This window comes from Scyliorhinus canicula, chromosome 4 (assembly GCF_902713615.1).
Source record: "Scyliorhinus canicula chromosome 4, sScyCan1.1, whole genome shotgun sequence".
Classification (NCBI taxonomy): domain Eukaryota; kingdom Metazoa; phylum Chordata; class Chondrichthyes; order Carcharhiniformes; family Scyliorhinidae; genus Scyliorhinus; species Scyliorhinus canicula.
In genome coordinates this window covers 169,407,206-169,430,922 of record NC_052149.1, presented here as the reverse complement: position 1 = coordinate 169,430,922, position 23,717 = coordinate 169,407,206, and the positions used below count along the sequence as shown (strand labels likewise).

General features: G+C 45.8%; 1 protein-coding gene across 16 annotated transcripts in view; it reads left to right on the top strand.

The window, feature by feature from the left end:
- The window catches only part of ablim3 (actin binding LIM protein family, member 3), a 420,986-nt gene that overhangs the window by 385,729 nt on the left and 11,540 nt on the right, over positions 1-23,717 (top strand). For all 16 annotated transcript variants that reach the window (XM_038795510.1, XM_038795522.1, XM_038795521.1 and 13 more), the window contains 4 exons: positions 7,936-7,965; positions 10,351-10,409; positions 11,248-11,308; positions 11,836-11,843. In XM_038795510.1, coding sequence (XP_038651438.1) covers positions 7,936-7,965; positions 10,351-10,409; positions 11,248-11,308; positions 11,836-11,843 — 158 coding nt within the window. The remainder of the gene's footprint in view (positions 1-7,935; positions 7,966-10,350; positions 10,410-11,247; positions 11,309-11,835; positions 11,844-23,717) is intronic.

Here is a 23,717-nt window from a genome sequence, read left to right as displayed (position 1 = left end):
CCACCAAACCCGCCTCCTGAAGTCGAACAAATAACTCCATCAGATGTTTTAAATGTTCTTCCCATGTCTGGCTAAAAATGACCAGATCGTCGATGTATACCACACAATTGGGTAATCCGGAAACAACTTTGTTAGTTAACCGTTGAAAATGTGGCTGGGGCGTTTTTCATGCCAAATGGCATAACTTTGAATTGGTATATGCCATCTGGAGTCACAAAAGCTGAAATCTCCTTCGCCAGTAACCTTTAAGTAAATCCAGTTTGGAAATAAAAGCTGATTGTCCCACTTTCTCAATGCAATCCACCAAACGTGGGATATGATAAGAGTCCGTTCTTGTAACGGCATTGGACTCTTGCATGACAGGCCCACTGCAGTGGCGGGCTGGCAGTTCCAGCAGGAAAGGTGGGCACCGCTGAGCCAGGCAGGAGATCACAAGGATGCTTCAAGTTAAAGAAAAATTACAAATCACGCATGGCCACTGCTGTTTGCCATTATTGTTCAGGGGGCCAACTCCACAGGTCTTTCAGCTCGTCCTATGACCATTGCATCCCAGTGGGTCCATGCTGAGGTGAGAGAGAGGTGATGTTGATGGTCCCCAGGCCTGCCAACTAGAGGCTGCGTCCAGTTCAATTTAGGCTCTGGACTCAGTGGGAGGGAGGGGTCTGTCAATTATCAGTAAAATTCCATCCACGCCATCATTTTTCCCCAAAGGGCCTAATTAACTCCCCATCTCTGCTGGGTTGACCCTGCCTCCAGCAAGATTACATGAAGGCAGCGCTTCATGTAGCCAGTTCCAACTTTGTTCCTGATTCCACTTTCTAAATTGCCTCTGCGTGAGCAGGAAAGTTCATCCAATGAGTGGGAGGTAAACTCAGAATCCCGGCTGTGATCGAGAGAAATGACTCATGCTCTTCGTGTCATTGAATGTATCTACAATTCCTAGCAACAGCCTATACTTCAAAAGCACTTTTTAATCAGAATTCAGCCCAACGAATATTAATATATTAAGGGATTCTAACACTGAAATTTAAAAAAAATTAATGAAATATCATCCAGTGATGTTTTCATCCTGTAGTTGCAGGGTCCATTTGAAGTGTGCGATGCATGAACAAATTTTACATTCCTCCACTAGCTGGTTTGCAGATCAGAATCATAGAATCCCTACAGTGCAGCAGGAGGCCATTCGGCCCATCAAGTCTGCATCGGCTCTTGGAAAGAGCACCCTACATAAGCCCACACCTCCAACCATCCCCGTAATCCAGTAACCCCACTTAACCTTTTGGACATTAAGGGACAATTTAGCATGACCAATTCATCTAACCTTGGATTGTGGGAAGAAACTGGCGCACCCGGAGGAAACCCACGCAGATATGGGGAGAAAGTCCAAACTCTTCACAAACAGTCACCTAAGGCCGGAATTGAACCTGTGTCCCTGGAGCTGTGAGGCAGCAGTCCTAACCACTGTGCCACCTGAGGGGTGAGGGGGTCTAGTTGGCCTTTCCACTGGGCTCCTGCCTGCCCATCCTGACCTCTCTGCTATTTTATAGGGGGACAGGCGAGGCCCCCTTCTTGCCACAACTGGCCAATTAATGACTGCTTAAGGGCTATTTCCCAGTCTCAATCTTTGGACTCAGACTGGCTGGAAGAGTGCAGTGGTGGGAGAAGCCCAAAAAGTGACCCAGCTTGAGGCCTAGGGCAGGCAGGAGAGGTGGCAGGGGTGGGGTTGGGGTGGAAGGAGGTGTGGCCTCCATCAACAGCTTCCTTACTTCATTCCAGTTTTAAGGGTGTCTTCACCCTGATCTTTCACCAGTCTTTGGTTAGAGGGGAAAGTAGTAGGCTGGATTTTTATCCTGATTTCTCTCAGTGGCCCCTAATGGAAGTGTGCATTGAACCATGAGGGAATCGGGCTTAACTTAAATGCTCCCCAAAGTCAACACTCATTGTCAAGGTTCACACGTGACTAATGGTCAGTTGGCCTAGGACCATAGGATGACTGGAGCAGGTGAAACCAAACTCCTGCAAAGAATCAATGTGCGCAATTCTCCCAAACGGGAACAAAGTCCCCTCGCAATTGCGTTGAGCCTCATGTTTCCCGGCACTCGCAGCGCTGAGAAACAGATGACTATTCAACGCACTGAATAAGGGTCCTGAATGGGGAATGTGCATCCGAGACCACACATAGCCCCGTTTTGTCGGAGCTCCACTTGTCGGAATTCCCCATTGTGGCGAGAGATCGGGACACCATTTTTAAATGGCATCCCAAGCTCCGAGGCCCCACGAAACAATCCCCGACCTCCCTTCCCACGCCGCCCAGCCCAAACATAATGTAGAATGGTCCCCTTCCCACACAATATGGGGCGACCTCCCCGACCTGCCCCGCAAACCCCCCAACACCCACGCCAGGAAACCCCAGCCCGACCGTGCGTGCGCAAGAGCGGCACGCAGCTGGGGGCCTCCGATCCCCTTGGAGACTCCCATAAGTGCCATTCCGACTGGTCCCTGTCTGTGGAGAAAAGTCCTGAACGTCACTCACCCGAGGTCTCTGAGGTGAATGGGTTGAATCCCAAAGCCTCAGGTACCTTGGGAATCTGCACATTAGAGTGAGGCTACAGATTTGCTAAACAGTGATCACGGCCATTGTGGGCGGGATTCACATCGCAACGTCTCACGAGATTGCGTTGAATCCTGCGAGGTTTTGCGAGCCGAGTAGATCCCGAAAGCAGAGTCTCTCGGCTTTCAATGGCCAAGAGATTGTTCTTCGGGCACAGCATAGCCATTGGATCTTGCCCCTTGTCTTGAAGAGAAAGGAGGGGGAGAAAGGAAGATATAAAAGTGAAACTAGTTGCAAATCTGTGCTGACTGTTCTCTCATTCAACACAGCCTTGACATTGGGAACATAAAAAAGGACTCTGAATCATGTTAGTGAATTTTGAATCACACTGTTGAATTATATCAATCATGTTAAACAATTCTGTAACTCCAATAAGTTTATAATTTTGCTTTGCGTGGTTTATTAGAGATGGTGCACACCCCAAATCCTGTTCACAGCTGGTCAATCATCTCTGTATGGACATGCAAAATACCTCAATATAAGGTTCATTCAGTCAGAACAGGAGACTCTAATTTAATTAGAAATGGGCATTTATAGTGAATGGCTTCCCTTCTGTCATTCCATGCCTATTTGCCCGGTCAACTTCTGATGTGTCTGACTAGAATAAGAGGACCAATTTCCCAGTTATCTTCCTGAGAATATATCTTTGAGGGGGAAATGGTTGACTGTTTCAGTTAACCTGTGTCAATTCTGAATGGACTCGGAGAAAGCAAGAAGTTTGTGATTCCCTGTCAAGAAATGAAAATGTTCTTTTTTTTTAACTTCAGAAGTACTCCTGCAGAACTAACAAATGTTCAAAGTCCCTTTGCTAACTGGACCCTTTGATCTGTCTGCTTAGCTAATATATATTTGGCACTGCCACAACAATCAATTATGAGGAATATAAACCCTGACTCCTCAGACAAATGAAGATTGGCTACCATGAGTCATCCAGACTCCCCAGTGTCTTGCTCATAGCATTAGAGCAGTGGCAATAAACTACAGGAATGACCTTCACATAAAGTGTGGTTTTTGAAGTTTGATTCTTCAAACACGTGAGAACTTTTCCATACCAAATTAATGAAACATTTTCAGATTACACAAAAGAAAATTCATCAGCCTCCAATTACACTGCAGTTTCATTCAGAGTGTGAAAATAAGGTTTGAGAACTATTCATGGTAAAGCATCAGAAATTGCAGCTTGTTGTGAATCAGCATCACGGATAGAAAAAGAAATACAAACAGCAAATACTGGGAAGACTCAGCAGATCAGGCAGCATCTGCGGAGAGAAACTAAATGTAACATTTCAGGGTGTTGATCTTTTATTCATTATGAATACACTGGACTAAAATGTTGGTTTATATGAACTAGGTAAAAATAGCCTGTCTGTGCTCACATTTATTTGATGTGAATAATTTACAATGGAGTCATTATTTGATAGCTAACTTACAGCAACACTATTACTACTCTTTCAATATTGCTCAGTTCTTTTTATATTGAGGCAATGCCAGGGTGCAGTGATTTTAGGGTGAAGGTGCCAAATTATGTTTTATTCAGGGTTGTAGGTTTCACTTGCAGGTCCCACACACTGACGTCTTCTTTCTACTACACTATCAAAGAGCTGAGCAGAAGCTACATTACTTTCAGGTTCTATGTTCTCCCGCCGGAGATGATTTGCCTCTGATTTGCGCTTGCGCTCCTAGCAGCACCCTGAGGCGATTCTCTATCCCTTGTCATGCAAAATGGTGTTTGGCCGGGATTGCAAGGGATTTCCCTGCAAATCCCACTATCGGCAGCTATTTTGAGTGGGTGGTCTGATAGCGACTGGCCTCCCTCCCTCCCACACCCCGCAATGCAAATCTTGACCCCCCCCCCCCCCCCCCCCGCATGGGAATTGCACAGTGCGCATGCATGAGGGTGATCCAGGCCACCCCCACTGACCCCAATAACAGAGACTCCCACCAGAACCCCCATAACGGAAACCCCTGCCAAAGATTCCCCCATAACAAAATATATCTCGATATATCCCCGCCGTCAGTGGGGAACCAGAGATCCGGAAACAAGTCGACGTCGAGCACCGATCCATTTTTTGACGACGCTGGATTCTCTGCCCAATCATCAATCTTTCTGCCTGCATCAGGTCAGCAGAGAATCCAGTCCGGGTAAATTGCCAACTGCTCTGCCAACCTAGACTGTTTCCGCACACTTTTTACAAATTGGTACAAATCCTATGTTGGAAATAGTCTTGAAACTGCCCCTCTTGGAGTAGGGATGCATACAGAATCTGAGATGATGGAGAGGAAAGAGAAAAACAAATAAATGTAACTAATATTGGTAATATTCAGCGTGCACAGTGTGGTTGGTCAAATTGACCCACATAGGGCTAAACTTAACGGCATCCATGTCAACACGCCAGAAAGCTGGGACAACCCCATGATGGCCATTTCCTGGAGCACTGAAGTAATTCTGTATATATTAGACAACTAACTGCATAGCGGCAGGTCTTCTGTCCCTTTAAGGGTTGAGATGCCGCTTCCATGAGTTGCCGGTCAGTCGGAGACTCTACAGATCCACCAGCACCATTGGGAGCAATGGATACACCAGATCTACAGCGGAACATCCAGAAGACATTTGATAAGGTTAATACACAAGATACAATCTCATGGAGTTGGGGGTATTATATTAGCTCGGATAGAGGATTGGCTAACCCATCCATTGCCATTTTGGTTGGAGGAATAAAAAGGCAACTTATTATCTAAATGGAGAGAAACTTCAAAATGCTTCAGTGCAGAGGGATCTGGGTATCCTCTTGCATGAATCACAGAACGTTAGTATGGAGTTACAGCAGATGATAAGGAAGACAAATGGAATTCTGATATTCATTGCTAATTAAATAGAGTATATAAGTAGGGAATTGCTGTTACAACTGTATAGGGCATTGGTGAAACTGCAACTGGAGTACTCCACAGTTTTCGTCCCCTTACTTGAGGAAGGATGGAAATGGATGGCATTAGAAAGTTCAGAGAAGATTCACTCGATTGATTCCAGGGATGAAGGACGTGTCTTATGAAGAGTGATTGAGCAATTTACTCACTGGAGTTTAGAAGAACGAGAGGGGATCCCATTGAGGTATATAAGATGCTAACAGTGATTGACAGGATAAACATAGAGTGAACAATTCCCCTTGTTGGACGTTGTAGAATGAAAGGCGATAATTTTAGGCGAAGGAGTGGGAGATTTAAAACAGATGTGAAGGGAATTGACTTCACTCAAAAGGCTGTAAGTCAGTGGAATTCCCTATCCCAGAGTGCAGTGGACACCAGACTAAACTAATTTAAGGAAGAGATAGACACGTTTTTAATTAGTAGCGGGATGAAGGGTTTTCATAGAATTTACAGTGCAGAAGGAGGCCATTCGGCCCATCGAGTCTGCACCGGCTCTTGGAAAGAGCACACTACCCAAGGTCAACACCTCCCCCTATCCCAATAACCCAGTAACCCCACCCAACACTAAGGGCAATTTTGTACACTAAGGGCAATTTTGTACACTAAGGGCAATTTATCATGGCCAATCCACCTAACCTGCACATCTTTGGACTGTGGGAGGAAACCGGAGCACCCGGAGGAAACCCACGCACACACGGGGAGGATGTGCAGACTCCGCACAGACAGTGACCCAAGCCGGAATCGAACCTGGGACCCTGGAGCTGTGAAGCCATTGTGCTATCCACAATGCTACCGTGCTGCCCTATTATGGGGAGCAGTCAGAAAGGTGGAGATAAGGCTGAGATGAGATCAGCCATGATTGTATTGAATGGTGGAGCAGGCTCCAGGGGCTAAATTACGAACTCCTGCTTCTCGTTCTTATGTTCTTATAATGTAAGTCAAACCTGAAATCCTGACTATAACCTAATTTGGTATCTTGTATCTTCACCCCTTAAATCACTGTCCTATAATGTTATGATACCAGTTGGTATTATTACTGGACGGGAGGATCCCAGAATGGAACCCTGGCTCAAAAGACCGTAACTGATACTTTTTTATATAAAACGTGGAGGAATAGAGTCACAAGACCGCTAATTAACATGGAAACAGCACGGAAAAAGTACCCATTAAACATGAAAAGATTGGATTATGATTCACAACCTCTTTACTCCCCCCTCCCTTACCTTAACAATTACACACAGACTTTAAGACTAAAACAGATGACAAAGTACGTCTAACGCTCTAATGATCTCATTCACACACAAAGTTCTTTAAGCACTCAGATTGGCTCTAGTCAAATACACTCTGCTTCAAACCTAAATTAGTGTCTGTGGGTTTCTGCTCAGAATCCCCCTCAGATGATTGTCACATGAAAGTTTCCAAACTTCACTCCCAAAAACACACTTTAAAATCTTCTCTCACAATAATGCTTTCCCTTAGCGGTTTGTATTTCGAAATCCAGTCCAGGTTTTTCAAATTACACAATTAAGGAAAGCTTCCGCTCCACTTTTAACAGTGATCACAGTGCAGGTTTTACACCAACCCCATTAGGATTTATTTGTCTTGACTGATACACAAACTATTCATAATTGCTTTAACTCTCAATTTCCAAACGCTAATAAAATGGCACCAAACATTTAGTTACCTCCGAAACTTTACCACTTTAACTCTGGTTACTGCAATTGTCTCTTTAATTCAGAACACTTTGCATAATCGTCCTTGAATTCTTCTGAATAATACCTTGGTCTCTGTTCTCATAACTTCAGTCGTCTTAGAGATTGTTTCTGTCCCAATTCCCTGGTTATCTGGACTGTAATTTGTTCTTTCGGAAACCTGTATATTTGCAACTCCCTAACACCTGCCCAGCTTCTCTTCCCTGCCCTTAAAAATGCCCTTGTTTCTTTAAATGACTTAGCTTTCCACCTCCAAGCTCTACACCAGCCAGAGCAGATGATCCTGCCCGAAATTACACAAAGTATTGAACCAGAAGAATATCCTGTGAAATACATCTGCATAATAAATTATTATTTTTCCCCACTTCATTTTTGTTGTTCAATTGCAGTTATGTAGGTAATGTCATTAACCGTGGTTTTACGCACACGTACCGGAGTCATGTCCTTTTCCACACCTTATTCACAGCCAATGATTATCTTGCATTTGTTAGCAACAATTTCTCATTTCTCAGCTCCTATTCAATTGAATGATTTTAATTGCATTATAATTTCCCATTTCTCACAATGATAAAAAATAATCTATTCACATTGTTGCTAAGTCATGAAAAAATTGCTTACTGGTAAAGCATTCAGACCAGTTTTTGGTAAGAGAGAGTTACTAATTTGCTTTAAATCCTCTGATTACAGCTCCCAGAGGAACATATATGGGCGACAGTGGTAAGTAAAAGGCAGCCTGTTGTTAAACCCAAAATTTGATATTTCTAGGAATCCTGCAATCACGTTTTTCAAACATGATACAAAGCTGTTTTGAATTGTTTCAGCATATCATTGCTGGGCAGGGTATTACTGGTTGGATTCATTACTAACCTAATTTTAATTTGGTTTATTTAAGAAGGGAACTTGGATAATGGAATGCTGCCATTGCTGTCCGTAGGCTGACTGTAATCCTCCAACCACAGCCGCATTTCACCACATAGCACTCTACTACTTTTTTTGGGGACATTTAATAGCATGCTATGTTTTATTGCATAATTCTGTGCTGCATGTCATAGAATAGTTATGTGCTACATTTTATTACACAGGTATGTGCTACATTTCATCACAAGATTCATTATCCACACAAAATAAAGTGATGGCTGTGGATAAGTCACAATATACATTCCATTTCATGGTTTAATTTTCAGAAACTCTGAACATCATGATCTGCCAATCATATTCTACATAACTTGACCATAATCCATCCATTTTGTGGCTTACATTTTTTAATAGTGTGACCCTAACCCTTCAATTAATTTCAATATTAATTTTCATTGGTTTCTTCATAGAGAGGCTCATTACATTAGGGGACAGTAAGAAGTCTTACAACACCAGGTTAAAGTCCAACAGATTTATTTTGAATCACTAGCTTTCGGAGCACTGCTCCTTTCTGAACGAAGAGGTAGGTTCCAGAAACATATGTATAGACAAAGTCAAAAATACAAGATGATACTTGAATGCGAGTCTTTGCAGGTAATTAAGTCTTCACAGGTCTAGCTGGAGCAGGTTAAAGAGGTGTGAATTGTGTCAAGCCAGGACAGTTGGTAGGATTTCACAAGCCCAGGCCAGATGGTGGGGGGTGAATGTAGTGCAACATGAATCCCAGGTCCCGGTTGAGGCCCTACTCATGTGTGCGGAACTTGGCTATAAGTTTCTGCTCGGCGATTCTGCGTTGTTGCGCATTCTGAAGGCTGCCTTGGAGAACGCTTACCCGAAGATTAGAGGCTGAATGCCCTGGACTACTGAAGTGTTCCCCAACTGGAAGGGAACATTCCTGCCTGGCGATTGTTGCGTGATGTCTGTTCATTAGTTGTCGCAGCGTCTGCATGGTCTCACCAATGTACCACGCTTCGGGACATCCTTTCCTGCAGCGCATGAGGTACACATTAGGGGAGGCAATGGCCAAGTGGTATTGTCGCTGGGCTAGTAATCCAGAGACCATGGGTAGCACTCTGGGGACCTGAGTTCAAATTCCACCATGGCAGATGGTGAAATTTGATTTAAATAAAAATGATCTGAAATTAAAAGTCTAATGATGACCATGCAACTGTTGTCGTTCGTCGTAAACACCCACCTGGCTCACTAATGTCCTTGAGGGAAGGAAATCTGTCGTCCTTTCCTAGTCTGGCCTACATGTGACTCCAGACCCACAGAAATGTGGTTGACTCTTAAATGGCCTCTGGGATTGGCAATAAACGCTGGCCCAGCCAGCGACGCCCACATCCGTGAATGAATAAAAGAAAAATGAAATATGTGGATGGAATGCCTGTACTTACTATTTGAATGTCTTGTTACTGTAAATTTGTTACAAAGCTGAACATTGTAAAAAAACAAAGCCACTTGAATTTGCTTAGCACTTGTTGGCCTTCTACTTTGTGTTTGTGGTGCTGGATCCTTCCTTTATTTGATATCCAGATCCTTTCACCAGCTGGTATGCCACATGTGAGAGTGTCGCCCTTATGTCTGCTGCTCTTCATGGTGTGCCCTGCCTAGATTTCACTCAAATCTGTTCAACACAGTGGAGGGGGCGGGCGTGAGACACCCGCTGTGCACTATTTAAAACCAGATTCTAACTGTCTGCATAAAGAACATATTTGGAATTTTTCTATGAGTAGCAAATCAGGCTTGTGCACAAAATGTTTTGGCCTTTTTTAAAAAAGATATAATACTCTTCAACATTAGAGTTCCGATAAGATCCCCCTCCGTTGCGATAGTTTCTCTTTATGATGGTGAGCAAAGACATTTCTACTTCATCCAACATCAATCTATCAACTTTCCTATGTTTTCCTATTCCGGCCGATTTGCACAAAAACAAGGATTCCTCAACATATTAACTTCAAGCACCATCTAGTGGTTTTAAGAGGATCTACAATACATTGTGTAAATTCACTTGTGCAAATTCCACACTGATATTGGAACAGGGTTCAGACTTTGAAAAGCAAGGCATGAAATGTAACCTCTACCTCTCAGTTTTGAGCATTTTGTTTTGCCGATATAGTTTTTATAAGATAGTTTGGTTTTACTTTTGTCATTAGTAATACTAATGGAACTATTATTTTACCACAGATCCACTGATTTCCAAATCTGCTTCTCTTCCTGCTTATATGAGGAATGGATTGCACAGGGTAAGATTACATTTTGTTCATCTCCTGGTTAGCTCGTCTCCTGAAGGGGGAAAATGAAAGTGTGCATTCATTCAGTGTAAATGTCTGCTTCTGTCTGATTTTAGATTCAATTTGGGTGTAACTACACCACAGGGACTTCAGCGGTTGAAGAAGGCAGCTTACCACCACCTTCTCAAGGGCAACTAGGGATGGGCAATAAATGCTGGCCTAGCCAGCTGGGCCCATATCCTGCAAATAGAACATAGAACAGTACAGCATAGAACAGGCCCTTCAGCCCTCGATGTTGTGCCGAGCCATGATCACCCTACTCAAACCCATGTATCCACCCTATACCCGTAACCCAACAACCCCACTCTTAACCTTACTTTTTAGGACACTACGGGCAATTTAGCATGGCCAATCCACCTAACCCTAACCTAATGAATTTTATTTTTTTATTTTCCCACCCTTGTGAAGATATTTTAAATATATTGTCATTTTTTATGCTCCAAGTGTCCAGCTCACCTATCTGGATCACCTGCCTCTCAACAAGCATTCATGCGTTGAGAGATGTCGGTGTCTACAACGTGCAGTTTTAATAACATTGAATATATCAAAGTAATTATACAGCGTTATGATTAGAATTTATAACTGTACATTTGCACATTCTCTAAGTATGTAACAAACCAGGTAAAGATTTCATGCAAATTCTTTATTATATTGATCAAATCAGTCTTTAAGATAGGATGATGCTTTAATGCTCGGAGTGGTGAAAAAGCAGTTCAATTAATGTTATTTTAAACTGAAAATAACTAACAGATTGTTTATTTTCACCCAATACCACTCACCGCTTCTTTAGCCTCAGAGTGCTGATATTTTCCAATATGATAACAACAGTTCTGTTAACTGGGGAATGAGAGGTAAGATAATAAGACTGGCTGGATAAAATAAAATATAAAAAGACTAAAAAAGCATCTGAGGACCTGTTTGTATTGTTAAAATAATGTTAAGTGTATTGATGCACGCACACAGTACTGACAATTAAAAAGGAAGGTATGTCCTTCCCTTCACCAGCTAAAGGTGGTTCAGAATTTCTGTACTGACGGGATTATTATATCTACATTTTAATATTTTGTGCCAAAATTTTCTGAGGACAAGAAAGTCATACCATCAGTATGCATGGCAGTGCACCAGGTTAGAGATGGTGATGGAAAGGGTCAAAGACCACACGGTATTTAAAATATTGGTGGTTTTATAATATGTAGTAATGTTGCTGCGTCAATGTTCTTGTGCGAACACTTGTCTCTCAATGCCCGAAACCACTCACAGGGGCAGTGATGAATTTTAACTTTAGATAATAGAAGAGGCGCTAGATAGACTTAATTGTAATGGTATGGCTTTGTTTATTCTTCTGTTTCATGTAAAATATCTTCTCTTTCTTTTACAGAATACAAGGTAAGGACTGCAGATTGGAGCCTGTTGCCATCGATAGATCCCTGCTGTGCTGCAATGAAGGAGAGAAAGGAAATGCCTTCTCCTATTGCCACTGATTCCTTTACAATAATTAAATATAATTCTTGATTGCTAACTGATGATCTCCATCACAACAGCAGAAATGTAATCCCTACAGTGCAAAAGAAGGCCATTTGGCCGATCGAGTCTGCACTGACCCTATGAAAGAGCCACCCCCCCCCCCCCCCCAACCCCACCTAACTCTAAGGGGCAATGTAGCATGGCCAATCCACTTAACCTTTGGACTGTGGGAGTATACTGGAGCACTCAGAGGAGACCCACGCAGGAGCACGTGCAAACACCACACAGACAGTTATCCAAGATGGGAATCAAAACCAGTTCCCTGGCGCGGTGAGCCAGCCGTGCTAACCACTGTGCCATGAAATCAACATTACCCTGCATAATAATCTCAGATAATTTCACACCATCCCAGAATATAAGGGGCTGGATTCTCCGCCACGCCACTTTTCGGCCTCGACTCGCCGGAGGGATTCTCCGTTACGCCGGCCAGTCAATGGGGTTTCCCATTGTGGGACAGCCCCATGCCGCCGGAAACCCCCGGCCTCCAGCAAAATGGAGATCCCACCCAAGGATTTTCTGAGTAAGAGTAAATTGAAGATGTTTGCCAGACATCATTTACTAACGTCTGCATATTTATATGGTAACCCTTTTGCAATGCAGTGTCAGTGGCCTACTTACTAATATTATTTAGTTGCTGCCTAGAATGATGAAGGCTGCAACTTGGAAGACTTCTATTGCTAATACAGAATCAGAACTGATTATCTCTTATTCTCTGTTTTGGCATCTACCTCCTGAGGTACCTAAAAAAAAAGTGTTAATTTGTCACTTTATTATGAAAGACAATTAATCAGGTTTTAAAAGGCATGTTGAAATTGTATTATTCAGTGCTAGGAAGTAAGTGCTAGGTCAACCATTTCAAAAAATGTTGCATGTACAAGTTTTGGTGAAATCTTTGATACTGTATAATTCCTGAAGGCCTAAAATCACTGAAGGGACGGCACAGTGGCACAGTGATGAGCACTGCTGCCTCACAGCACCAGGGACCCGGGTTCAATTCCGGCCTCGCGTGACTGGGTGGAGTTTGCATGTTCTCCCGTGTGTGCGTGTGTTTCCTCCGGGTGTTCCGGTTTCCTCCCACAGTCCAAAGATGTGCAGGTTAGGTAGATTGGCCATGATAAATTGCCCCTTTGTGTCCAGGGATTTGCAGGGTAGGAGGGGTTACGGGATTGTAAGGATAAGGTGGGAGTCTGGTTAAGGTGCTCTTTCAGAGGGTCGGTGCAGATTTGATGGGCCGAATGGCCTCCTTCTGCATAGAGATTCTCTGACAATGTAGAAATTATACGAAAGCCTCCAATGTGCTTATAACCCAATATATGAAAAAATCATTTTATGCACCTTTTTGTTTTCCCTGTGATAATTGTTGTCAGTTTGCTAACCAGCGAATCTATTACTATTTATCCTCTAAGTATCTTTCATAATTTTGAAAAGTTTCATTAGATTTGCCTTCTATGCTCCAGTAAATAAAGTGCCATCTTTTCCTGCCTTCCTTCACAACTATAACCTCTCTGTCTTCATACCATTCCAGTGAATCCTTACTGTTCCCTGTTCCATGTCTGTAATATAAAACTATAGAATTATAGAATTTACAGTGCAGAAGGAGGCCATTTGGCCCATCGGGTCTGCACCGGCTCCTGGAAAGAGCACCCTACCCAAGGTTAACACCTCCACCCTATCCCCATAACCCAGTAACCCCACCCAACACTGAGGGCAATTTTGGACACTAAGGGCAATTTATCATGGCCAATCCACCTAACCTGCACATCTTTGGACTGTGGGAGGAAACCGGAGCACCCAGAGGAAACCCACGCACATACGGGGAGGAAGTGCAGACTCCGCACAGACAGTGATCCAAGCCGGAATCGAACCTTGGACAAGATGTACAGTAGTATGTGCAGTACTCCAGCACTGGCTTAATCAATATCTTGATTCAACATCACTCTCCTGCTTTTATATTCAATATCTCTGTATATAAAGCACAGAATCCCATTTTATTTTGTTATGGCCTTTCCTTTCTGAACCCCCACCATTCAAGATAGATCTTAGCTGTTCCAGCAATCTGATAAAAAAATCTTACCATCAAAGGTGTTTGTTTTCTCTACCTTGAGTTACACTGGCCGACTATCTGCCAACATCTCCAATCTTTTGTTTGTTTTCCTTCAATTTCTTCCACTTTTCCTCATGGGTCCTGAAGAAATAACACTACCTAATTCCCGCTAATCTGAAAAAATTCTATTTACCACAAATTTTGCTTTGCATCTCTTAGCCAGTCTGTGCACACAGCTACATCCCTTGTAATAGCAAGTGCCGCATCAAGTCTCTTATTTAGCACCAAACACCTTGCATAAAACCATACTTGAAAATTAATTGCATTCCTTTCGTGTTAACATATTCTGGGATTTCCTCAAACAATCCAGTTTAGTTGGTTCAGCCTTTTAGCAAAGCTTAATAGTAAATGAGACATGATTATGCCATGAATATGAAAATTAATAGTATTAAACTGCAAGAGGATCAATTATTTGCAGCAGTGATAGCATGGCCTGCAATCGTAAAGGTAAGTTGTAGTTACAAGAACTTAAAGATTGGGCGGAATTCTCCGCTCCCGGGAAAAATCGGAAGGGCCGTCGTGAACTCGGCCGAGTTTCACGACGGCCTCGGAGGCCGCTCCTCACCCCCTATTCTCCCCTCCCGGCGGGGCTAGGAGCGGCGCTCCGTAACTCTCGGCCGCAGGGGCGTCGCACCAAGAATGATGCGGCCGGTGCGCCTAATGACGTCAGCCGCGCATGTGCAGGTTGGCCGGCTTCATGCGCAGGTTGGCCGGGGTGAATGTAATGCGTCATGAATCCAAGATCCCGGTTGAGGCCGCACTCATTATAGCCAAGTTCCGCACGCATGAGTGCGGCCTCAACTGGGACCTTGGATTCATGTCGCATTACATTCACCCCCCACTATCTGGCCTGGACTTGCAAAATCCTACCAACTGTCCTGGCTTGAGACAATTCACACCTCTTTAACCTGGGATTACCCCTATCTCTGGATCTGTAAAGATTTGATTACCCGCAAATACTCGCATTCCGAGCATTGTCTGGCATCTTTGACTTTGTCTATATATATGTTTCTGGAACATATCTTTTCATTCACCTGAGGAAGGAGCAGTGCTCCGAAAGCTCGTGTTTGAAACAAACCTGTTGGACTTTAACCTGGTGTCGTAAGACTTCTTACTGGATTCATTGGACATGTTTGTAAAACCAATCCATGTTTTGCAGTCGGAGGCAAAGGATTGTGCCACGTGCCAGTGAGGCCAGAAATAGGAAGATAGAGCAGCTAAACACGTGGCTAAACAGCTGGTATAGGAGAGAGGGTTTCCGTTATTTGGACCACTGGGATCTCTTCCGGGGCAGGTGTGACCTGTATAAGAAGGACAGGTTGCATCTAAACTGGAGAGGCATAAATATCCTGGCCACGAGGTTTGCTAGTGTCACACGGGAGGTTTTAAACTAGTACGGCAGGGGGATGGTTACTGGAGCAATAGGTCTGAAGGTGAAAACATTGAGGGAGAACTAGGGAATAGGGCCTGTATGGATCTGAGGAAGAGCAAACAGGGAGATGTTGCTGAAAACAGCGGGTCTGGTGGCCTGAAATGCATATGTTTTCATACAAGAAGTATAACGCATAAGGCAGATGAACTTAGAGCTTGAATTAGTATTTGGAACTATGATGTTGTTACCATTACAGAGACCTGGTTGAGGGAAGGACAGAATTGCCAGCTAAACGTTCCAGGATTTAGATGTTTCAGGCGGGATAGAGGGAGATGTAAAAGGGGTGGCAGAGATGCGCTACTGGTTAGGGAGAATATCACAGCTGTACTACGGGAGGACACCTCAAAGGGCAGCAAGGCTATATGGGTAGAGATCAGGAATAAGAAGGGTTCAGTCACAATGTTGGGGGTTTACAACAGGCCTCCCAACAGCCAGCGGGAGATAGAGGAGCAGATAGGTGGACAGATTTTGGAAAGGAGTCAAAGCAACAGGGTTGTTGTGATGGGAGACTTCAACTTCCCGAAAATTGACTGGGACTCACTTAGTGATAGGGGCTTAGACCGGGCAGAGTTTGTAAGGAGCATCCAGGAGGGCTTCTTAAAACAATATGTCGATAGTCCAACTAGGGAAGGGGCTGTACTGGACCTGGTATTGGGGAATCAGGTGGTAGAAGTTTCAGTCGGGGAGCATTTTGGGAACAATGACCACAATTCAGTAAGTTTTAAAGTACTAGTGGACAAAGATAAGAGTGGTCCTAGGGTGAATGTGCTAAATAGGGGGAAGGCTAATTATAACAATATTAGACGGGAACGGAAGAACATAGATTGGGGCAGATGTTTGAGGGTAAATCAACATCTGACATGTGGGAGGCTTTCAAATGTCAGTTGAAAGGAATTCAGGACCGGCATATTCCTGTGCGGAAGAAGGATAAAAACGGCACATTTCGGGAGCCTTGGATAACGAGAGATATTGTAGGCCTCGTCAAAAAGAAAAAGGAGGCATTTGTCAGGGCTAGAAGGATGGGAACAGACGAAGCCTGCGTGGAATATAAGGAAAGTAGAAAGGAACTTAAGCAAGGAGTCAGGAGGGCTACAAGGGGTCACATAAAGTCATTGGCAAATAGGGTTAAGGAAAATCCTAAGGTTTTTTACACGTACATAAAAAGCAAGAGGGTAGCCAGGAAAAGGGTTGGCCCACTGAAGGACAGGCAAGGGATTCTATGTGTGGAGCAAGAGGAAATGGGTGAGGTACTAAATGAATACTTTGCATCAGTATTCACCAAAGAGAAGGAATTGGTGGATGTTGAGTCTGGAGAAGGGTGTGCAGATAGCCTGGGTCACATTGAGATCCAAAAAGATGAAGTGTTGGGCGTCTTGAAAAATATTAAGGTAGATAAGTTCCCAGGGCCTGATGGGATCTACTCCAGAATACTGAAGGAGGCTAGAGAGGAAATTGCTGAGGCCTTGACAGAAATCTTTGGATCCTCACTGTCTTCAGGTGTTGTCCCGGAGGACTGGAGAATAGCCAATTTGTTCCTTTGTTTAAGAAGGGTAGCAAGGATAATCCAGAGAAGTACAGGCCGGTGAGCCTTACGTCATAGAACATAGAACATAGAACGATACAGCGCAGTACAGGCCCTTCGGCCCACGGTGTTGCACCGACATGGGAAGTCAAAAACTAAAGGCCATCTAACCTACACTATGCCATTATCATCCATATGCTTATCCAATAAACTTTTAAATGCCCTCAATGTTGGCGAGTTCACTACTGTTGCAGGTTGGGCATTCCACGGCCTCACCACTCTTTGCGTAAAAAACCTACCTCTGACGTCTGTCCTATATCTATTACCCCTCAATTTAAGGCTATGTCCCCTCGTGCTAGCCACCTCCATCCGCGGGAGAAGGCTCTCACTGTCCACCCTATCTAACCCTCTGATCATTTTGTATGCCTCTATTAAGTCACCTCTTAACCTTCTTCTCTCTAACGAAAACAACCTCAAGTCCATCAGCCTTTCCTCATAAGATTTTCCCTCCATACCAGGCAACATCCTGATAAATCTCCTCTGCACCCGTTCCAAAGCTTCCACGTCCTTCCTATAATGAGGCGACCAGAACTGTACGCAATACTCCAAATGCGGCCGTACCAGAGTTTTGTACAGCTGCAACATGACCTCATGGCTCCGGAACTCAATCCCTCTACCAATAAAGGCCAACACACCATAGGCCTTCTTCACAACCCTATCAACCTGGGTGGCAACTTTCAGGGATCTATGTACATGGACACCGAGATCCCTCTGCTCATCCACACTGCTAAGAATTTTACCATTAGCCAAATATTCCGCATTCCTGTTATTCTTTCCAAAGTGAATCACCTCACACTTCTCTACATTAAACTCCATTTGCCACCTCTCAGCCCAGCTCTGCAGCTTATCTATGTCCCTCTGTAACCTGCAACATCCTTCCACACTGTCTACAACTCCACCAACTTTAGTGTCGTCTGCAAATTTACTCACCCAACCTTCTGTGCCCTCCTCTAGGTCATTTATAAAAATGACAAACAGCAACGGCCCCAGAACAGATCCTTGTGGTACGTCAGTGGTAGGGAAATTACTGGAGAGAGTTCTTCGAGACAGGATCTACTCCCATTTGGAAGCAAATGGACGTATTAGCGAGCGGCAGCACGGTTTTATGAAGGAGAGGTCGTGTCTCACTAACTTGATAGCTTTTCGAAGAGGTCACAAAGATGATTGATGCAGATAGGGCAGTGGATGTTGTCTATATGGATTTCAGTGAGGCCTTTGACAAGGTCCCTCAAGGCAGACTGGTACAAAAGGTGAAGTCACAAGGGATCAGGTGTAAGCTGGCAAGATGGATACGGAACTGGCTAGGTCAGAGAAGGCAGAGAGTAGTAATGGAAGAGTGCTTTTCTGATTGGAGGGCTATGACTAGTGGTGTTCCGCAGGGATCAGTGCTGGGACCTTTGCTGTTCGTAGTATATATAAATGATTTGGAGAAAAATGTAACTGGTCTGATTAAGTTTGCAGATGACACAAAGGTTGGTGGAATTGCGGATAGCGATTAGGAATGTCAGAGGATACAGCAGGATTTAGATCGTTTGGAGTCCTGGGCGGAGAGATGGCAGATTGAGTTTATTCCGGACAGATGTGAGGTAATGCATTTTGGAAGGTCTAATGCAGGTAGTTAATATACAGTGAATGGTAGAACCCTCAAGAGTATTGACATCCAGAGAGAGCTAGGTGTACAGGTCTACAGGTCACTGAAAGGGGGAACACAGGTGGAGAAGGTAGTCAAGAAGGCATACGGCATGCTTACCTTCATTGGCCGGGGCATTCAGTATAAGAATTGGCAAGTCATGTTGCAGCTGTATAGAACCTTAGTTAGGCCACACTTGGAGTATAGTGTTCAATTTTGGTCACCACACTACCAGAAGGATGTGGAGGCTTTAGAGAGGGTGCAGAAGAGATTTACCAGGATGTTGCCCTGGTAGGGTGGGCATTAGCTCTGAGGAGCGGTTGAATAAACTCAGTTTGTTCTCACTGGAACGACGGAGGTTGAGGGGCGACCTAATAGAGGTCTACAAAATTATGAGGGGCATAGACAGAGTGAATATATAGAGGCTTTTTCCCAGGGTAGAGGGGTCACTTACTAGGGGGCATAGGTTTAAGGTGCGAGGGACAAGGTTTCGAGGAGATGTACGAGGCAAGTATTTTACACAATGGGTAGTGGTTGCCTGGAACTCGCTGCCGGAGGAGGTGGTGGAAGCAGGGACGATAGTGACATTTAAGGGGCATCTTGACAAATACATGAATAGGATGGGAATAGAGGGATACGGACCCAGGAAGCATAGAATATTTTAGTTTAGATGGGCAGCGTGGTCGGCACAAGCTTGGAGGGCCGAAGGGCTGTGCTGTACTTTTCTTTGTTCTTTGATTGCGGATCACTTACACTAACCCATAGACTGTGGCCGTTGGCAGGGTCTGTCCCTCCATTCACAGACAACTTCCACTCAGAGTTGCATGTTTTTGCCATGGGTCTTCTTGTAATGAGCAGGCTGATGTTTGACCTACAGATCTTTGGGCACTTGAGAAATTAATGGGAAGTGGAGTGAAGGATTTCCCATCCTTCTCTACTGTCAATTTGCCTCACCATTAAGGTGTTGGGTCTCAAAACATAACACAGATTGAGAGGCACTTTTTTGCCATTCTGAGTAAACAAGTCCCACTCACTCAAGCCAATGCTGCTGCACTTCAAGTAGAGCTCCACTTGAGCCTTCTCTTCATCCTTCCATCCTGTGGACCATTAGCTGAGTTATAGCACTTTTTGTGGTCATGAAAGCAAAAAGGCAGGACAGTGCCCCGATCAGGGTAACTGGGACCTGTGCGAACAAGACAAGCAATTGTATGTTTGCCCAGTTTGAACAATGAATACATGCAGGTACAATGGGCTGGATTTTTCCAGGCCGATGGGCATCTCGCCCACAGGTTGGATAATCGGCAGCAAATCCCATCAGTTCCATGCCCTCCAGGCCACTGCCGGGCTACCTCTGTGTTTGAGGTCTGCCCGCTGAATGGTGCCCTCAATCAGAGGCTGGCAGCTACTCCTCATCACCAATGAGAGCGGTGACAGCTGGCAACAATGCACTCAGCAGAGGCCCAGGAACATCCTGGGACCCCAGACTAAAGGTGATTGGGGGAGGGATGGGCATTGCGGTGCGGATGTTGCAGGGAGGTGGTGTGCGGAGACAGGGGCAAGGGAATGGGTTTCAGTGACTGTCCCACCTACCTTTCATTATGGGTCCCACGATCAGGAGTCGAGTGTCTAATAATCTGACAGGGTTTGCTGGGCGACCTTCCGTGGACACGGGAGAGCTGTGCAGCTTCCCTTAAATCAATGTTATCATTGAATAGCTGGCAGTGTTGGTAAGGTGAGTGAGACCTGCAGCAGTGAAATGTGCGTGAGGTTGAGGTAATGTGTATGAATGTCAGGTATGAGTCCAGATTGATGGAGATTGGTGGTGGGTGAATGATGTGCATGTCCTGATTTCTGCAGTGGGCAGAAGCTAATGATGCAGTTGCTCGGATTTGGCATTTCAAGATACCTCCCCTGACCTTGAACAATCATGTAAGGTCTTTGAACTTCTTATGATATTGAATCCAGGTGCTCAGGATTCTGCCATTGACCTTCATAGCTGTCTGCTTCCACTGTCTTCTCAATGAGCATCTTGAGGGCCCTGGACCTCTTCTCTTAAAACATATCTCTCCTCCTTTCCATCTCCTCCACAGAAATCTCCAGTTAAGTGTCCAAAACCCTTGGAGGCTGTTCCCTTCCCTCTTCATCATTCCTCTCTTTACCATCTACCGATGATTCCCAGTACCTGCTCCAGTCATAATGCTCCTCCCCTTTAAAAGTTGCAGACTAGCTTTAACCAGGGCAGGCTATTTATAAGTGCTGTTAACCACTGACTATCTTGACCCCCTGCTGATATGTCCAGCTAATGAACAGCATGACGAGAGCTGATTGGAGCCTATATCATCCACTGCGAACGCCGCAGCCCTGGCTGCGGTGTAGGCACAGGTATCGAGACCTCCGGCTCCGGGAGCATGTCCTCCTCACAACAGGGTCCCGGACAGGGTGATGGCGCAGGGTCGGAGCTAATAGATCCAGGGAGGATGTTGGTGTAGATGGGGAGGCAGACGGAAGGGGTGCTGTGATGGTGGGCGTGGGCGTACCCGTGGGAGCCAGGTCCCAGAGGGAGACTGTGTCCGGCCGTCCGTCGCGGTGTGCCATGTAGGCATACTGAGGGTTCACGTGGAGGAGCTGGACCCTCTTGACCAGGGAGTCAGCCTTAAGGCTCCTCACGGGTTTCTAGAGGAGGGCAGGCCCAAGTGTTGTTAGCCAGGACGGAAGCGAGACCCCGGAGATCGATGTCCTAGGAAAGACAAATAGCTGGTCGTGAGGGGTCTCATTAGTTGCAGTACACAAGAGTGACCGGATGGAGTGGACCGCATCGCGGAGGACCTCCTGCCAGCGTGAGACTGGGAGACTTCTAGACCGTAGGGCCAGAAGGACAGCCTTCCAGACTGTAGCATTCTCCCTCAACACCTGCCCATTTCCCCGGGGGTTGTAGCTGGTAGTCCTGCTTGAGACGATGTCCTTACTGAGTAGGTACTGACACAGCTCATCACTCATAAAAGAGGCGCCCCGATTACTATGTAAGTTGGTAAGGAAACCGAACAGGGTGAAGATGCTGCCGAGGGCCTTGATGACAGTGGCAGAGGTCACGTCGGGGCATGGGATGGCAAAGGGAAAACATGAGTACTCAACAATGTTGAGAAAGTACACTTTACGGTCAGCTGGAGGGGCGGGGCCTTTTAAAATCCATGCGGAGGCGTTCGAAGGGGCGGGAGGCCTTCACCAGGTGGGCCTTGTCTGGCTGAAAGAAGTGCGGTTTGCACTCTGCGCATATTTGGCAGTCCCTGGTCATGGCCCTGACCTCAGTGGAGCAGGCAGGTTGCGGGCCTTGATGAAGTGGAGAAGCCAGGTGACTCCCGGATGACAGAGGTCATTGTGGATAGCCCGTAACGGGTCTGCTTGCGCGTTGGCGCAGATACCATGGGACAGGGCATCTAGGGGCTCATTGAGCTTCCCAGGACGATACAAGGTCTCGTAGTTATAGGTGGAGAGCTCGATCCTCCACCGCAAAATCTTGCTGTTCTTAATTTTGCCCCGCTGTGTGTTAAACATGAATGCAACCAACTGTTGGTCTGTGAGGAGAGTGAATCTCCTGCCGGCCAGGTAATGCCTCCAGTGTCACACAGCTTCCACGATGGCTTGCGCCTCCTTTTCGACAGAGGAGTGTCGAATCTCAGAGGCATGGAGGGTACGGGAAAAAAAGGCGACAGGCCTCCCTGCCTGGTTAAGAGTGGCTGCCAAGGCAAAGTCTGATGCATTGCTCTCCAATTGGAACAGGATGGATTCGTCCACAGCATGCATCGTGGCCTTGGCAATATTGGTTCTGATACGGTTGAAGGCCAGGCGGGCCTCAGCCATCAGGGGAAAAGTAGTGGACTTAATAAGTGGGCGGGCCTTGTCCGCTTAATTAGCGACCCACTGGGCAGAGTAAGAAAAGTACCCCAGGCTTCTCTTCAGGACCTTGGGGAAGGGGGAGCTGCAGGAGGGGGCGGTATGCAGTCGGGGTCAGGCCCTAGGACACCGTTTTCCACGACATAGCCGAGGATGGCTCGCCGGGTTGTGCGGAAAACGCATTTCTCCTTATTGTACGTCAAGTTAAGGAGTTGGGCGGTGCAGAGGAATTTTCTGAGATTGGCGTTGTGGTCCTGCAGGTCATGGCCGCAGATGGTGACATTATCCAAGTACGGTACTGGTCCATACTGGTCGACCATTCGGTCCATCGTTCGTTGGAAGACCGAAACCCCATTGGTGACACCGAAGGGAACCCTTAGGAAATGGAAGAGGCGGCCGTCTGCCTCAAAGGCAGTGTATTGGCGGTCCTCCGGGCGGATAGGGAGCTGGTGGTACACAGACTTCAAGTCTACCGTGGAAAAGACTCGGTAATGTGCAATCTGATTGACCATGTCAGATATGCCGGGGAGAGGGTACGCATTGAGCTGCGTGTACCAGGTAATCATCTGACTGCAGTCGACTACCATCCAGTTTTTCTCCCCGGTCCTGACAACCACCAGTTGTGCTCTCCAGGGGCTGTTACTGGCCTCAATGATCCCTTCCTTCAGGAGCCACTGGACCTCTGACCTGATGAAGGCCTTTTCTTGAGCACAGCTCCAGGTGGCGACGGGCTTACAGTCTGGGGTGAGGTTCACGAAGAGCGAGGGAGGGGAGACCTTCAGGTAAACCTAGTAGCAGCGCGGCACAGAGATGGGGAAGGACATAAAGCTTGAAATCGGCGTACTCAATGCTCTGTATCGCAAGGTTAGTGATGCAATACCCCCGGATCTGCACGGAGTGTATTGCAGAAGCAAGGGAGATGGTTTGTGAGACGGAGAGGACCCAGAAGGAGCAGCGCCTTACCATATCCGGGTGGACGAAGCTATCTGTGCTCCCGGAGTCGAAGAGGCAGGACGTCTCCTGTCCGTTGAGTCGGACGGTCATCATGGAGTTTTGAAGGTGATAAGGCCGGGACTGGTCGAGCTGAATCGAGCCGA